The 18,277-nt window shown below is 43.2% G+C and overlaps 1 protein-coding gene and 1 long non-coding RNA gene across 4 annotated transcripts in view; one reads left to right on the top strand and one right to left on the bottom strand.

Moving 5' to 3' along the window:
* LOC120721754 (pre-mRNA-splicing factor ATP-dependent RNA helicase DHX15-like) overlaps window positions 1–18,277 on the top strand; it is a 34,057-nt gene that overhangs the window by 3,829 nt on the left and 11,951 nt on the right. The window contains exons 2-7 of one of the 3 annotated variants that reach the window (XM_040012284.1): window positions 4,642–4,737; window positions 6,238–6,544; window positions 7,864–8,057; window positions 8,390–8,549; window positions 9,785–10,003; window positions 13,304–13,471. In XM_040012284.1, the coding sequence (XP_039868218.1) occupies window positions 4,670–4,737; window positions 6,238–6,544; window positions 7,864–8,057; window positions 8,390–8,549; window positions 9,785–10,003; window positions 13,304–13,471 (1,116 nt within the window). In that variant the 5' untranslated portion in view covers window positions 4,642–4,669. The other 2 variants (XM_040012286.1, XM_040012285.1) reach the window with 2 other exon arrangements.
* Window positions 4,599–5,957, bottom strand: LOC120721757. Its single transcript, XR_005693251.1, has 2 exons — window positions 5,546–5,957; window positions 4,599–5,359 (listed from the first exon to the last, which is right to left on the bottom strand). It is a non-coding gene; the product is annotated as an uncharacterized LOC120721757 (long non-coding RNA).

The following is an 18,277-nucleotide window of genomic DNA, read 5'->3' as shown; positions in this document are numbered from 1 at the left end:
ACCATATATTAAAATAAAGTCTAAAGCTAAGCTAACTTGAGCAGGCTGGACCCTTGTACGTATGAAGGTCATTATCACCCAGCGCTTAAGCTGCAACATAAAAAGGAGGCTAACAGAGTTTATATAAACTGTTTATTGAATATGTAAGATGAAATATAAAATATATAAACCTATATAATAATGAAAAATAAAGATACATCCTCGCAAGACAACTTAGGCATTCCTTCAAGCCTTATGCTACCATCTGAACTTCTGGCCTTAGAGCCCAGGCAAAGGCCAGTACCAATTACCAAAAATGGCATCAGTCATAGTAATAGAGAAGTTTCATCACAAAGTACTGTCTGCCCAACTCCTGAAAGTTCTTTGCAACCTGCAATGTATTCAGTTTCCAAATGTCTTAGTGGAAAGACTGAAACTGACAACAGTAACAACAACATGGCTCCCGGGACCCTGCTGGGAAGCAAGGAAAGCAAACTCTGAATGTTGGAGGCACGAGAACTTGTGGACAGCCGATAAGCAAAAAGGCCACACGGAGGGTCAGCACGTAGTCACACCATACAGTCAGATCTCTATTAAGATAGGAGATGGTGGGCCAGTGTGATAAGAGCTGACAGGACCTGCTGATGTGATAACAGTGATGGGGCACCAGCTGCAGATGTCACTGTCCCTAACCAACAGGGGAATTGGACTGAACTTTTTCTGGATGAGAGCGAGGTAGTCCTCAATTATGCTCAGATTTCATAGAACTTTGGTAATTACAGGATACTGCTAATGCGGAAACATTTTCATATTTAATGGTACAGTGGGTCATTTGTTTAGTATATTTAAAAGAGAGAAAAAAATAATGCTGTATTGATTATTTTTGCTTCCTTATCTCAAGCCTTAACACTCAAAAACAACATAAAAGTTAAGGATATATTAAACAACTCACCTCTGTATCGCTGTCATTGGTCAGAAGTGACTCATCGACTTCTGTTGGGTTCCTCTCACAAAGTTTTATAGCTTCCTCCACAGTAAATAGACATAGACACATATTAACAGCAGAGTTAAATAGTGGACTGACAGGGTACGCTCACTACAGCAGCCAAATCAGAAACAAGGCTATAGGACTGTTTTTAAAGCTTTACACTCCCTGGAGCACAATAGCCTCATTAATCGCAAAACTGGGGAGGTTTGGATCCACCAAGAATCCTGGGATATGACCATCTGGCCAAACTGAGTAACCAAGCAAGAAGGGCCCCTGCAGAGATGGCAGAATGTGCCAGAAGGAGAACCATCGCAGCAGCACTCCATCAGTCAGGTTTTTATGAAGCTAGACCGAAAGAAGGAAACTTGCATGAAGGACTTCTGATAGTCTGCTTGGAGTTTACCACAGTGTGGCCATTTTAAAAGTGAAATGAGGAGCAATGCCTAATATTTGCCAGACATAGTTGTCATTCTACTGAGGGGGGTGGGGGGGTAAGGGGGTGCTTCTCAGCAGCGGGGACAAGGGGGGGGCCAGTCTACGCTGAAGGGAGAGTGAATGCTGCCAAAGCTTGCAGCCAAGACAACACTGGGTTGGAGTCGTGAAGCCAAGACACTTGTCCTTGGCATCAGGACAAGCGTCTGACTGTCCTTAAAGCCCAGACTTAATCCTCCATACAAAATGGCATCCAGTGTGATGAAGCTTGACAGCATCTTCCAGGAAGAATGAGATAGCCTGCCCAAATCGAGGTGTACAAAGCCTGCATAGACCTAAGAGTCTCTTCACCGAGTCCTGCATGACAATGATATAACAGCTCCTTCTGTATTGTAAGCCCTGTGGTTTAAAAAAGACGGAACAACCAGCAGCTTCCTTCAAGTTTGTCTTAACTTTTCACTTTCGAATGAGCTGGACTTGTTTTCCCACTCCACTTCTCCGTCATGCATCCTCACTACTTCGTTACATCCTCCTCATTCCCACAACCTGCAGCGTGCTTACATAGATTCCTGCTCATTTGTAGACATCAAAACCCGAATCATTTTTTCAGTTTGTAATTGCCTAAATAAGTGACTTTCGCAGTTAAGCTAATTCTATATACAGCATTCTGAACGTTTGGGAAATGATTAGCATATTTCCCTGCAACGCCAGCTGCCTACGTGCTAAGCACACTGAATTTACCGTTGTTCAGTATTTCAAAACGCCTGATCCTTATGATATTTCATTGGTTGCCACGAGGCTTGTTAAAACTTCTTGTTAATACAGTATTGGTTTATTATGCAAAGCCACAAACTGCTTTGAAGTATGTGTAGCTAACATGGATACACGCTGATAAGATGGAAATACATGACCTAAGTAGCACAGCAAGTTCAAGTTAACTTAAATATTACAGAATTATTACTTATACTACAAATTACTCAGGCTAATTCACTGTGCCCCTCTCTCAAACTAAAAAAAGGAATCATAAAACAACTACAATGTCATTTTGCATCTCTCTGTAGTTTTGTTTTGTGTGTCTGTGATAATTTGCCATCTCTTTATGCTGGCTTTGCATAACTTTGTAGTCTTTTGTTGTCATTTTCTGTCTCTTTTTAGCTGCACTGTCTCTTCAGGTTGGGCTTCCCACTGTGTATTTCTTTTGTAGTACAGTTGTGCATCCACCTCTTTGTAGCTGCTTTAGCTTTGAGTCTCTTTGTGGTCATTCTGTGCTTCAGGTTCTGAAATGTTACTTTAGGTGATATAAAGGAAAGTTTCAACAAAAGTCCTGGATTTGATTTGGATTGAAGCGAGATATGTTAGCATTCACTTAAAACAAAGGCTGATGAGGACCTCATGACCCCTGTGATCCCTGGTGCTGGCCATCTTTTCTCCATATGTTCTATCCTAGACAGATTTAAGATACTGCCTGGCTATGTTGATTTGCCCCCCATCCATGCTCTCACTGCCAGATATGTTTGCCAGAGCTATTTCATACACAATTGCACTGATATTTAATAGCCTGTGAAAGAGAGGCAGACAGCAAGGTAGAAAATTGCCCAGTATTTTAAATTATCCTTAACTTTTATACCAATATTACTTCATAGCTGTAGCGTTGACTTCTCTTTAACCATCACCATCAATCCATCAGCTATAAGCAATGAACCATCTGCTATTATACAGCTTGTTAGCAAAGTCCAGGCTGAGTAATTACCTGTGTCAAAAGCGATGATTGTCTTCTGCGACGGATTATTCATCACTTTATAACTGCAGAGACTGAAAGAGGGATTTTGAAGTCGTTCTAACAGAGCCTGCGAGTATTTTCCACAGTTGTCTGCTTAATTCACACAGACACACACATACAGCATGAATTATTGATAAGAGCCCTCAAACTTATTGGGTTAGTTTTAGACAAGTGGTACATGTGTATGAAACTGAAGATAATAATTAGGCTAATGCACCCATTAATGAAAAACTGAGTGCATGACAATACATATCCTGATGGAGGCAGCCAAAAAAGGGTTTTCAAAGAGTGTTAATTAAGAGGGCTTTAAATGGATACGAGGACCCTGCGATGGACCGGCGACCTGTGAAGGGTGGATGGATGAATGAATGGATCCACTCACCTCTTTTCAATCTAGATGTGTTTATACACCACTCTAAATTTAGTCATTAGTTATTATTAACTTCTGGAACTCTTCCACATTGAGTCGTTTGTCCTGTCTCCCTCCCCTCACCTCCAACTAGTCAGGGCAGATGGCTGCCCTTCCCTGAGCCTGGTCCTGCTGGAGGGTTCTTCCTGTTAAAAGGGAGTTTTTCCTTCCCGCTGCCACCAAGTGCTTGTTTACTTTGTTTTTATTGTCTTTAACTTACAATAAAAAGTGGCTTGAGGTGACTGTTGTTGTGATTTGGCGCCATATAAATAAAATTGAAATTAACCGATGGATATAAGCTCATTACTTAAATCAAACTGCAAATTGTTTTGCATGTGTTATTTGTTATTTGTGAAGTCAGTGTTTGCCTTAAGTTAACTGAAAATAACAGAATATATGAACATGCACAACCATAGAGGCTTTTGAAGATTATTAGGCACGTAGAAAAGCAACTTTGCAGTGGCATGTGAACCGGCAGCTCTGCTCTGGTTATGTGAAAAATATTAAGTAGATACAAATATGTAAATTTAAAGGTTAAAATACAGCCTTGAGTCCCCGCAGAGGCTTTAAGGGTCCCCACCAGTTTTACTCCCCAGAACAAATGTTTGCATTCTGATGTGTTCATATAGATTTTTTAAATGTATGCACATTAAAAATATTTCCAGATGATTTGATCTTTTGTTGACACAAAGCTCTGAACTGAAGGGGGCGAGCCTGAAGTAGTGCGTATGATGTTGTTTGGCGGGCACATCATCCCGACTCTCCTCGAGAGAAGCAGCGGACCTCCTGCATCCTCCCCCACATCCCAAACCCGCTGCACTGTATCTGCAGGCACCGCGATAACCTTCATGGACCGCATTATGCGCACGAGTCAGTAAAGTCGGGACGATTTTGTTTGGGTTTTTTCTTTTTACAGCGTGCTTAGCGGGTCTCACAGTAAAATCGCGGCTTTCGAGTCATTTTTGTCAAGGATAATGATGATGAGGTAAGAGCTTCCGGTCGCCATTTTGCCGGTGTGTAACGGTTTGGGCAGAATCTGAATGGAATAATTAGCCGCTGTTTGGACTGATACCAGTGGGAGATGTCTAAGCGACATCGTTTAGATCTGGGTGACGATCATTCGTCGAGTAAAAAGAGGTCCTCCGATGGGTATGTGACGGTAGTCCTCATATTTTAGCGTTAAGCCGTTGTGCTGTTTTTAAACCTCTGCAGCCTGATTGTTGTTGCTCTGACGCTAACTAGCTATGCTAGCACGTATGCTAAACACGGTCAGCTAACAATTTAGCTCCAGCAGGTAACAAAGTGTTCAGTTATTCTACTGATGGGGTCACATATGGAGGTGAAATTTAGCAATGGTTCTCCACCAAAGCACTTAGCACACAGTCGGTCAGCCATCGGCCTGGTCCTTTCTGCACGTGGCTAACGTCCCATGCTAACCGGTGCTAAGTGTTTCTTTAGTGCTAAGGTCAAAATTTTCGTCACACAAACTCAGCAGGTGATGTTGAGTTCTCGGCTGGTATGGCGTGCAGCGCTTAGTAAAAATCGCACAAGGAAAGTTTCTTATGAGTTGTACACGGGACACCATGCTGGCTGGGTCAGCGTACAAAAGAAGACCCCCTGACAGTCGCTGTCATACCCCGGGCTGCTTTGGTACCTTGTCTGCAAGGGTCCGCAGTGTGGATAGGCACCTGCCGGGCCTGGAGCAAGTTGAGGAGGACCCTTGCAGATTCAGCCTCAGGGTCATTGCTGTGCATCTCCCATCGCGTTTGACCTTAAGCGACAGAGAAATAAAACAAACACACGGCAGGAGGCGTTGAGATAAAACAACCCGTTATGTGACCTATAAGAAGTTCAGTGCCATTACTAACGTAAATAAGTGTAAATGAACATGAACGAGCTATGCGTGTATATTGCAGCACTCCCACAGTCAAGGACGTGAATGCTAAGAGATGCTTACTAGCACACACAAAAAGTCTTGCCACCCCCTCTTCTGACAGTCATGTTTGGCCTCGTTGTCAGTGAATCTCTAGAGTTGTGTAGAGCTGAGAAGTTTTTAGTAGTTAAAATTTAGTTGCATTTGTATTACATATTTGATTAAATTCGCAGCTGAGCGTTTAAGGCTGCCCTGCCATACTGGGCACCACCTTGTGTATCAGAGGTACTAATGTGTCACGTGTTATATAAGCACAGCATCTGATGCATCTGGCCTGTGTGTGTACCCAGCATCACTGTCTAATAATGTCTAGTTATGACACCTCAAAGCTTTTTGCAGCTGATGCGACAGTGTTTATGGTTCTCGTGTGATCTTAAGGCATTTAATATATCCTTTTGCAAAAGAAGCAAGAATACCGTGGACGATTAGTTTATCTGTGACCTTTGCATGCTACACTTGATTAGATTGCTTTTTGCAGTGGGTAAGCCACCGTGAATAAGAATGTGCAGTAACCTTTTCATGGGATTTTTTTTTTTTTAAAGAAAAGCTCTTGACGTGGCCTAACATTTGAGCAATGTTTGTCCCGAGTTGGGCCTCTTGTGTCTAATTATGTGCGTATCTTTGTTTAATGATGTGTTGTTGTATCGCAAAAAAATCTGTTGGTTCGTGTGGCAGTGCTTCATGAAATCTTAAACTCATGCATCTCGCCCTCACAGGCGCGACAGAGACCGTGACGAGAGGTCGCGGGACCGCGATCGAGACCGTGACAAGGACAGAGATGTGAAGCCGTCCGGGGTGCCTACGAGCCCAGCTGCAGGCATCGCCGGCTTCCTTAAGCAACCCGGTATACAGCAGCAGATCAACCCCTTCACTAACCTGCCCCACACGCCACGCTACTATGAGATCCTCAACAAGCGGCTGCAGCTTCCCGTGTGGGAGTACAGAGAGCGCTTCACTGAGATCCTGATGCGGAACCAGTCTTTTGTGCTGGTGGGAGAGACAGGCTCTGGAAAGACTACACAGGTAGAAAAGCAAAATATGCAGCAGTTTTATTTCTATAATTTTCCATTAGCCTCCTCCAATATATATATATTTTTTAATCTTTTGATGAAACTGTGTCACATTAAATGAAAGCTAGAAATTCTGCGACTAAAATTGGTATAATTATATCTTTAAAAACAGGGTGGAATGAACAGATGATGCATTTTAAACAGTTCCGTTGCTGAGCTGATTCCCAGTTTGCGGTTGTTAAGTTTATTTTAAGTTCTTGAAAGAGCTGGGTTGTCTGTTTTTTATATTAACATGAGAGAAAATTAGAGTAAATCACTGGCTGAGCTGTGGCCTCCTCCTGAGGTGAATATAAAGTATCTTCCAAACACTTGTTAAAATGAAAACGTGTAATCTTGTCAGTGCTTTCTGCTTTGGCAATGGTATAAAATATGTGTTCCTCACAGTCACTGTGAATTTTAAAACCTAGCAGAAAAGCGGTCTCATATAGATGCAACCACAGTAAAGGACCACCAAAGTAAAAGTTGTTTTTAATGTGCGCTAAATGATTGTCGTCTTATCACTTTAATAGTGATAAATCATTAAATTAAATCATTGTTAGTGGGTATGTGTGGACATGATTGTCCAGCTCAAGGTTGCAGAGGAAGTGGAGGCCATCACAACTGTCATAAGGCAGAAGGCAAGATGCATCCTGAACCGGTTGCCAGTCTGTCACAAATCCAACAGTTGAAGCTAACATGCATACCTTTGAACTGTGGGAGGAAGCTGGAGTACCCAGAGAACCCACACAGAAAGGCCTTGGCTGCCGTTTGAAGGAACCCTCTTGCTGTGAGGCTGCTGTAACACTATAGCTCACTGCAGATCTTTTATTTGCAATGTACTCTCTGACTATTGAATGATTCTGCTGCGTCTTAAGTGAGTTTCTTGTCCTGCACATGAACTCCAGCATCTTATACTTGTGCGACAGCGGTCCTTGTTCTGCTTTGCAGCCTCGGCAAGCTTGATGTTGCGGATAGCAAGTCAGTTCCTGCTGAAGAAGACAGTGAACTGGGAGAGAATAGATGGCTCTAAAAAATATCTTGTGTAGCTCCTTTTGTTTTTAGCAGCATATCTGCAGTAAATGTTTTGACTTTAATCAGTAAAGGCTTTGCAGGACCCAGCAGGTTGTATTAATGAACGCAGTATTGCTCTCTGTGGTTTTAATCGGACATCTGCATTTGACCTTCACATCCAGCGCCCTGCTTTTATCTGACCTGCAGTCCTGCTCTTGTTTCTCGCACATCTATAAACACTCTTTGGTTCAAACAAAAGCCGACTTGTCCGCTGTGTTCCAGATCCCCCAGTGGTGCGTAGACATGGTCCGGTCATTGCCGGGACCAAAGAGAGCCGTAGCCTGCACCCAGCCCAGGAGGGTAGCGGCCATGAGCGTTGCCCAGAGGGTTGCAGATGAGATGGATGTCATGCTGGGCCAGGAGGTGGGCTACTCCATCAGGTTTGAGGACTGCAGCTCTGCCAAGACCGTCCTCAAGTAAGAAGGATGTTTTTCAAATCAAAGCCTACAGCTGTATTGAAGCTGATAATTGCAGAAAACTGGCAAGAATAACAATAGCAGTTTGCTGGTTGCAGTTTCATTCAGTAGCCCGAGTAAATAAATAAGCTGTAATAAAGTAGTCAGGTATAATGTATTAACACAGTTCTGCCCAGAGCACTTTCAAAGGGGAGGATGTCCCTTTGGGATCCCCACTTGCTTCTATTTGAAGCAGGTTTTATTCAGATAATGCGGTTTTACGTAATGATAGAAGGTGAATATATGATCAGCCTTCACAAACCGTGTTTACTGCATGGATGCTGTTCTCCCAGGTACATGACAGATGGAATGCTGCTGCGGGAGGCCATGAACGATCCCCTGCTGGAGCGCTATGGTGTCATCATTCTGGACGAGGCCCACGAACGCACATTAGCTACAGACATCCTCATGGGGGTCCTCAAGGAGGTGGTCCGCCAGAGGCCTGACCTAAAGGTAAAAAAAACAGCTTTCAGAAATACACTCAGTTCACTCAATGTTTTTGTTCCTATTGCCTTAATTTCATCATTAGTTACTGCAGTGCTTTTGGGCAGCTGATACATTGATTTTAAGGAGCGAGCTTCCACATGTTCCGGTTTTATCTGTCAATCGTTGTTTTGCATTATTTGCAAAAATGTGTTCCTCTTACGGTTTCTAAAACGCTGCTGGAGACGTACATAATACTTGCCCTAAGGATACATTCGCTCGCAGCCGGTGTTTATGTCCCTCTTCTGTCACTCGTCTCTTTTGTCACATTTGTTGACAGTGTCCTCATGCCTGACAGCTGTGTATCTGCTGAGGGAACGGGGGGAGGAAACAATCCTGTTAGCTTCAGAAATGCAGAAATGTGTTCTGCACTGCAGCAACGGTGGAGATTGCCTCTCAGAGACGTAGGGCTGTTTTTAAACCAGCTAACCAGTAGCAGAACAGCAAACGTGTCGGTGTGGATGGGAGCACAGAGGCAGGCAGGAGTTTTATAGGGTAGAGCGTGCCAGGCATAATTCTCATAAAGCAGATGGATAATGACTGGTTGTTTGTCAGCGTGGAATCAAAGGTTAGATTGTTGTTCGCAGACTGTTAAATGAGGTCTAGGTTATTGGGAATGATCATCCACCCACACCCCTCTATCTCCTTCATCCCTATCGCCTACCGAATTTGAAAGTTTAATTTGCCTTGATTAAGAGCAATTATGATGTCTCGCAGAGCGTAAAGCGAAATGCAGAGACGCTGGCCCCTGAAAATGTTTGAGATTGAAAATGGGAGACGCGTTTCCCATCAGAATCCTAATGCACTCTATCTAATGGATCTGGAGAGAACATTGTGTATCCAACATCAGGAACAAGGACTGTCATAGCTCTGTGTAGGTCACTGACTTGGATTGTAATGCCAAGTACCACATTATAGACGCCATCTTGAGTTTGTGCTTCAACCTAAATTCACAGCGTTATCCATCCCGTCCTCATCTATCCTTTAATTGCTCACACGTGTGTCTACTTAATATATGTCCTCATCCTCCAATCATCATCAAGCTATTTAAAATGTTAAATGATTCCTCATTCGAGTGCTCGCTGCCATGGTGATTTACACTCTGCTGTCTTTACGTTTTCTTTAACCGCTTTCACGAGCACGTTGAGCCTCACAGACGCGTTAACACGTCGCTCTCTCGATTTCCCGTGTCCTTCTCGGTTCAGGTCATCGTCATGAGCGCCACACTCGACGCCGGTAAGTTCCAGGTGTACTTTGACAACTGCCCGCTGCTAACCATCCCGGGACGCACGCACCCCGTGGAGATTTTCTACACACCGGAGCCAGAGCGGGACTATCTGGAGGCGGCCATCCGCACCGTGATCCAGATCCACATGTGTGAGGAGGATGAGGGGGACGCTTTGCTCTTCCTCACTGGACAAGAGGTAAACTGCCTTGCAGATTCTCCTGATGTTACTGGTGTCATGTTCTAAACAGTACAACTGAGTTTATTAATTTCTAATTTTATGTCATATGGCCAATCCCAGCTTATTTATTTATTCATTTAATTTTCAGACTAACAGTCCTAAACACAAATATGGTTAATCTGCTATGAAATAAAAGGTTTAAGCAGCTGGAACTCGTGACTGTGTGCTATCTGTGCTTCATAGAAATTGAAACCATTAAATCAATTTCATCTTTAAGTTAAGCATCTGCATATTAATCTAATTACATAGATCAGTCGCTCGCATAAACTGTTTGGAGCGCACTCGCACGCACACACAGGCGCGTACTCTCTGCACAGGAAATTAATAATTCTCAGATTGATAGATGCGTTTTTGGAAACCTCCAGGATTTGTACAGCGGCTGGAGGGAGGAGGAAAAAATAAAACCCAAAAAAAAAGAAAAGAGAGAAGTGACCCAGATTCTGCCCTTTCCACAAATCTCAAAAATTAAGTCATTTATTATTTTTTTTCCCCCTCCCTGCAAATGTTGTCCACTGATGTGTAATGGAGGGCAGGGTCCATGCCCAAAGTGATGAATTTGGTCACAGCTGGGTGAACACACACACACACACACGCAGACACACACACAGAAAAGCAGCAACAAATGTTTCAATCTCCTGATCACTAGACAGGAGAAGCCTGACAGATCCAGCAGCGGCCGTGCTGGTGTGAATATCCTCTCAGCATTTTGACAAAATGGTGCTGAGATCATGTGATTAGTGGTGGATGTAAAGGAGGATTTAAGTGTACAATGACGCGTCCCCATCTTTCCTGCAACGTACTAGTTTGGTTGTTGTGGGTTTCTCATTTCCATGGGACAGTGAGGTGTTTATTAGCAGTAATTATTTGTCAGTCGACACCTACTTGGCTGTTGTAGTACACCTACGTCGGTTTCATTTGTCAAAGCAGGATCAATATGCAGCTTGTTACAAACAGGATAAAGTCATTGGGGTGGCATGGTGTTTGAAGTGGTCTCCTTTGAGGAGCGCTAATTGATTTTTAGATTTAGTGGCATCCCAGCTGCTCCGATGAATGAGAAGAAAGGTCTGGGATATTGAGAGGCTGTGCTTTTTTTCTTTCTTTTTTTTCTTCCCCTTTGGTTTTTAAGTTTAGATGTAATTTGTTGATTTAAAGTCCAGCCCCCAACCCCACACACACCCACACCCACACACTGTGTCAAGCTAAGGTATTACTGACCGCACTCCCACGGTGAGTTCATTATCACCCTCCCCTAATTGGGTTAAAGAAGTTAATGTGTGTTAGGTCTGGCAGAGATGGTTGTTCAAAGGGTGCAGCAGCACGCCCCTCAAGCGCTTCTTAACCTCTTCAGTCTCCCAGCAACTTTGATGTAGACTAATGATTGGGAGGCAGATCCACAGCAAAGCCATAGACTCTTTTTATCTGACTGTTTAATTTATAACAGACGGAGAGGAAATGCACACAACTCCCATCCTCTCTCTTCCGCAGTTTATTTTTCTTCTCTGAGATATTTAGCTTCCATAAACAAATAGAACTGAAGCACCAACTCCAAACAAGAAAGTCGAAACTTATCACAGCTGTCGAGCAAAGATAAGTCCTAATATTTAAGCTTCCCCCTCAGCAGCTAACATCAAAACATGATTGGCGGCGGGGGTTGTTTGCTAGTCAAGAGGAGTTCCTAAATGTGTCGGTTATTAGCTTGGCTGTAGATTGTTGCTTCTGGGGTCACAGGGAGAGCTGGTGGACAGGTTCCCGACACTGGCCAAGTGCCCCTGTGTGTGTACAGACACACGCAGGGGGACACGAACACACATACTTTGTCTCCATGTCCCTAAGGGACTAGACAGCCAGCTTGCTTCCAGCATTTTGGCAAAGAGGTCCACTTTTTTTCCCCTCCATGGCAGCTGCTGCTTCCAGAGGCTTGATAGGCTATTAATACTGAGGCTAATTTTACCAATCCATTCAGATTTACCGTTTTCCACTTGTCACTGTGTTGATTAAGAAGCACATGGCCATCAGCGGGGTTTGACTTAATGCGATGAACAAGGGGACAAACAGAGCTAGTAACACATTCGCAGTCCAGAAGAAAAACAGGGAGGGAGGGGCTTCACAATGGTCTTTTCTCATATCAAGGCGAGTGTGGCTTCACACGGCGGGGCCAAATGAAGTCAGTTTTAGTCACGCTTAAACTCAACAAAAGCACAGTATGTTTTAAAGGAGGATGAAAAATCCCCGAGAAGTTCAGAATGCATATTTTATTTACGGACTTGGGGATGAAAAGGGTGTGTAGAGACCTCTGATGTGGCCCATTTTTTATCTCTGTGAGCGCCACTAGAATAAGTTTGGAATCAAAGGGCATGCTCGTCAGTGCCTCCGCTGCTGCATTGCTCCCACGGGCCTGCAGGTGGTGCAACAGCATCAGCAGTAAAGTGACACCCGTAGCACTAATAATACTGCGGCTTTATGAGATTAAACGATTGGTGTTAAAGGAAGTAAGAGAATGGTTCTCAACGGTGGGAGCTATTCAGAAATGTTCTTCGGGGCCATGCAAGAAACTTCTTAAAACTTTCAGAGATGTTAAAGACATGAAAGTATATCTGTGGGAAGAGTGATAGTGATAATCATATTCCAGGGCTCTGGAATATTTAAGCATATTTAGTAGATTTAAAATGATATTGTCATATTCTTTGGAGAACAGGCCCTAACCCAGTGTTGACTATGGTGCTTTCCTCATTCCTAGTGCGACTCAGGCCTGCTGTCTGTCTGCCAGCCCACCGGCTCTGGAACGTTCAGCTTCACTAAACTGATCTGCCATGATTTGCCGCTGGTTATGCATCAGCGCTGCAGTCTCATATCACATTCCCCCTCTACAATACTGCACTGTGGAATAATGAACCCTGTTTGAGTCTGTCTGGCTCTGTGCGTGTGCCTTCAGAGCATGCGCGTCCATGTTTTCCATGATTGCTGCATTTGACAACAGAGCCACAGGGAGCTCAGCAAAGCATACTGCAGTCCAGGTTTAATTTCCTCCGTGAGATGGAGCGATAGTTAGAACAAATGTACTGTAGCAGGGAATCACGCTTTCCCCCGGCCGCCGCTGCCTCCTCCTCCTCCTCCTCCTCTTGCCTTCCCTCTGTCATCCGGATTCACCGCCATTGTTTATCCAGGTGTTGTTCGCATCCGGCTCAATTTATTTATTTCTTTTGGCGTTTGCATACACAAGCAGCACCTGGATTAATTGTTGTGCTCCCAATCTTTCAGGAAATCGACGAAGCCTGCAAGCGAATTAAGAGGGAGGTTGACGACCTGGGGCCCGAAGTCGGAGATATCAAAATCATCCCGCTGTACTCGACGCTGCCTCCACAGCAGCAGCAGAGGATCTTTGAGCCACCCCCGCCCAATAAACCAAATGGCGCCATCGGAAGAAAGGTATAGCTGCCCTGTTGCTATAAAAACACACAGAGGGGGAGGTAGAAACGGGGAGATGGGCGGGAGGGGTGGAGGCTAAGTGAAGAGAAATTGAGTGTGGTTGGTGTAGAAAGGCCAGATGGGGAATAAGGTGGGTAAAGTGAGGGAGCTGGAAGGAAGGAAGGGACTGAAACTTTTTTCCCTTTCTCAGCTTTAGCACAGAACTGACTCACACAACATATGCTGCTTTTGTCAGCATGCAATTCTCTGCTCTAAATTATAACTGGGGTATTACTCATGCCCTCCGAGCCTGAGGAAAGTACTGCATTCTCAGTCGTTTTTATCTTTCCTCTACATTTACACAGAGCCTGCTGGTACTGGGGGAAAAAAAACATGCCTCAGACCTCTGCTTTATAAAACCATGTGAAAGATGCACTTTAAATGGGATGACCGAAAACAGGACTCTTCTTGCCGTACATCGTACAATCTTCCTTCAGTCACTTGATCGCAGAGGAGTGGATGATCCTTCTATTGATACAGACACGAAAGAGTTCCTCTCTTTTGTGTGACAGTTTCTATTCACAGGGGCTCTTAACCAGAGCAGCAGCAGCAGCACCACCTGCACCGTCACACTGTTGGCTAGGGATCTGACAGAATATCCGAATCTCATAGCTGCCAGCAAATGAGTAAACACTCATCCCAACATCTGATAGGGGACGGTGTTGATGAATGACTCATTGCTACAACCCCTCTAATTGAGGCAGATCAGGCTGACATATGAGCAGCGAAAATATTTATGGGCTGTCAAAGTTAAATATGTCACATTAAGCAGGTCGGCCATCAAGTTTGTATTTCTTATAGGCTTGTGTGGTATCTTTTTTTTTTTCCTAACTTACTGACATTTTGCCAGGGTTTATGGCATATGATGGTATTTATGTTTAATAATGAATAAAACCAAGAAAAAGACTGCCGTTACACTCCGGCGAAGAGCAGTTTATTACATGACATGTTTCCTTACAAAAAAGAGAAACATAAGAAATTGCAGATACATGTTTTCCTTACAAAAAGGACAGATTTTTAACTTTCCAACGATCCTCGAACTAACCAGGTGTGATATACGTTTCCTTCAGGAAAAACGACCACATATAAGCAATTTATTCAATGTGTCTCATTTAAAAAATGATCCTAAATTAAACTGCTGTAGATGATTTGTAGAGGAGTGTGTAAAACACTTATTTGTAGCAGTTCTGAAAAAGAAAAATGGAAATGCATAACTGGTGGCCCGGTTATTATTTTTTTGTCCTGTGAATATGTTGTATACACTGATTCAAGTCCTTTAAATTCTTCATCTATATTGTTTTGTTTCTTATGGAGGCACAGGACTTTGGGGAATATAATACGTGAATGCCATACTATGTAACAGTGGTTACTATATACAGCTGGAGCACTGCATAGACACGTCCAGTGCAGGTTAATACTGTAGACACTATGAGTTGTAGAAAGAAAGCTGCTAGTGCTAGCTCTGCAGCATTTAACAGCAGTGTTTTGTCACGTTTAGATGAGTTAGATTAGATTAGTAGCTAACTGCCTCTTTCCTTAGATACTTGTCAAACGGCCCTGTGACTCTGCTGCTGCAGGCACAGACAAAGTGGGCTGAATAGACACAATCCACCAGTGGTGTTGTCAAACTGGCATTTTAAAGAGTTACGCTCTTTAGCCACCTGTCTGTGGAGGGAAACGGTTGTAATTTCAACTGACTCTTCACAAGCACATACTTCCTTCTTTTTGCTTTGTGTTTTTGTTCACTTCCAAACATCTGTGTTATTTTAACAGAAAGAGGAAAAGCTGTGATATTTATTTTAAACACTATCGAAAATCATACTGTTGGGATGTATAATACCCTGATGCACCAGCGCACTGCCCAAGCCTAACTTCCAGCAAGGCCCACACAGAGGTCCTCCCCTCGTGGTGTAGATCATACATTTGGGCACAAATCCCTCCTCCAATTACTGTCCTGAGCCTTGAAATTTCTTCAGGCTTTCTGTTTAAATGAGCTGCATGTGTGCTGCAGAGGCTTAAGTGGCCCAGTACTGGATAAGATCTTTTTCATAAGTTCAGATATCATTGCCAGTATTTTCTTTTGCTGTTCAAGGGGATGTTGATGTGAAATATGGCCAGTGTTGCTTAGGGGGGAAGCCTTTTAATATTACTTTGCTCTGGCAGTGGCCCCCGTTTGGTTGCGGTTGTATATGGACATTTGTCTGATGTGCTAGAGCTCACCCCACTGGGACTGCACCACTTAAATAACAGTGATGTTGTTACCTTGCTCTTCTCTTGGTGGATACATTTCGTCGATGTCTTCACGATACCCATGTGTTCAGTTCATACATGAAATAAAGTGAATTTGCTGGTCCTCACTGTTGAGCCGGCGAGCACTTTGAGCTTCAGAGCAGCAGTTTGTCCTTCCCCCCCCCCCCCCATTTGTCACGTGCCTGTTGAATTGGTGGAGGTGGCATCTAAAGTTGCCACGCTTGAAGTAAATGTGCTTCTCCTCAGTGACTGACTGAGCGACTCATCAAGTGAAAAATGCAGAGATGTCATCTAAGCCAGCCCAAGAGAAAGTAGTGAAGAAGAATTAAGGTTCGCCACATCTGCCACTATGCATGCTAACGACTGCATTAGGCACCCCTCAATTAACATAAAGCACTAGCTCGTCATTGCTCTATTTCTCCAGGAAAGCCACTGATCTTCCATTCTGAGCAGTTTTATCATTTAAAATCAAGTCAGAAATTGAATAATTGCCAATAAAGACCATAATCTCTCTTTGCTTTCCAGCATCTCACAGATTGTCTCTAATAAGTGTGCTATGATGAGTGTTGGGATTGTTTTTTAGCATTGTCACGTTTGAAATATTTCCTTCAAATGTCACTTTTCTATTCTGTTTCAATGAGCTTTGAGTGTGGGTGCAGCGACTCTGCACGTTCTGCTTCCCTCGGTCAGGGGAAGGCTTTATTTGTCAACAAGCACGCGTTCCTCAGCAGGGGATGTGAAAGATGGCCCGAGTTAGCTATAGTACTTGCTCTCTTGCAGGTAATAACCCAGACATAACATGCAGAGATGATGTTCTAATGATATTACTGATGAAGAGGCCAGGGTTATCCAGTGCAGCAGCAGACTGGAAGGAGCAAGCCTGCGTTCAGTGTAATGGGCCTGGCCTGGATAATCCTTCAGAATCAATGCAGTCAATGAGGTCTCACCCATATGATCATGAAATGTGAGAGGGTGTCATGTGAGGCATCTGCTAGAGCAACTGACTGCATCCCAACACGCAGGAGGGTGGCAACCTTCACTAGGCTTTCTTTTTTTTTGTAACTGGACTTTGAAGCTTTCCATGCCTTTCATTGCTCGCTGAGATGTTGGCCGCTGACATATCTGTCCGATCGCCTGATCTCGTCCCTTTTTTCTGGCCGGCTACTTTAATCCCAGACTGCTGCTGCGGGTAATTGGTCTCCCAGTCATGTGGCTGTTTTCAAACTTTAGGTCACCAACAGCCCTTCAAGCTATTACCTGTCATTGGGATCGTTTTTTAGGTACCTTGTGATTCTTTGCTTTGTAGTTCAGAGCCTGGGATTGTATTTTTTTCTATATACAAAAAAGGAAAAGGTGTCCTTCCTTTACATTTACATAAAACCTGTCTCCAGTAGCTTAGAGACCTTTTAAGAAGACGTTTCCACTACATGCATTGACTCAAGTATGTTTCACTTTGTTTGTTTTCCACTGTGATAAAATGCAAGAAATGCCCAACGTAGTTACACAAGGAAAGGATGAGTCATTACTGACCTGGATGGGGTATTATTATTACGCTCTTTATTATGTGGTTATGTTGTCTTGTTAACTATGCAGAATATTTTTCACTACACTTCTTGGCCGTATGCTACACCCTCCATTTCTTTGACTTCACGTGAACAGTTTTGTTCGGAGCCATTCTCACTCCAGCTGTCTGTAAACAGCCTTGTTACAGTTGACCCTCTTACAAGCGTTTTCATCTCCATTCTGTGCCACGAGATGACCATACCCTTGTTTCTGTAGATCAGGGGTGTTCAATTAAAATTTAATGAGGTCTAGTTAGAGAACATTTCCTCACACAAAGCTCTGCAATATCATAAAGTATTAATATACAGTCAACAGTTGGCTGTCAAGCAAAAGGAAGTTAAATTCAGCATTATTTCAGTAATGTTTATTATTCATTTTCACAATAAACTGCTCTGATCATAAAATAATAAATGTTTTTTTCTTATTTCAAGTAAAATAAGGTTTGTGTTCATAAATAAAAAAAAAAAAAAAAAAGCAGTTCAGGTTTCCCCTTCTTTTTTTTCATCAACTACATTTTCCATGCAAACAATCTATTTTCTCTCTGATTCCCGGACTTACTGCTCTTACAGCTTGTGTCTCCTCACTTAGTTTTCCTTTTTCACATGCGCTCTGAATAAATCTTTTAATTGGCTGAGAAGCATCATGCGGGATAAATTACAATGCACACACATTGATTACCTTGAAGAAAAAGGAAAAGGCGGCGCAGATTAAAAGTAATCTTACGGCAAATATGAGCAAAGTTGTGCAGAGTAAAATCGAAGCGGTAATAAATTAAGGTCTAGTCGTGGCTTTGGGTTGTTGAAGAATAGCATCTTGGTCTGGAGCGAGGCTCATCCCAAGTTTAAACTGAGCATTTAGAGCAGTCTGAAGGTTTGAGTCAGGGGGATTTTTATTAATATGAGCATACTCTATTGTAATGACATGAAAAGCCTTTTTCATTCTGTCTTCTTTGTT

This window comes from Simochromis diagramma, unplaced genomic scaffold, assembly GCF_900408965.1.
Source record: "Simochromis diagramma unplaced genomic scaffold, fSimDia1.1 OVJJ01000604.1, whole genome shotgun sequence".
Taxonomy (NCBI): domain Eukaryota; kingdom Metazoa; phylum Chordata; class Actinopteri; order Cichliformes; family Cichlidae; genus Simochromis; species Simochromis diagramma.
This window is presented reverse-complemented; position numbering and strand designations above follow the sequence as displayed.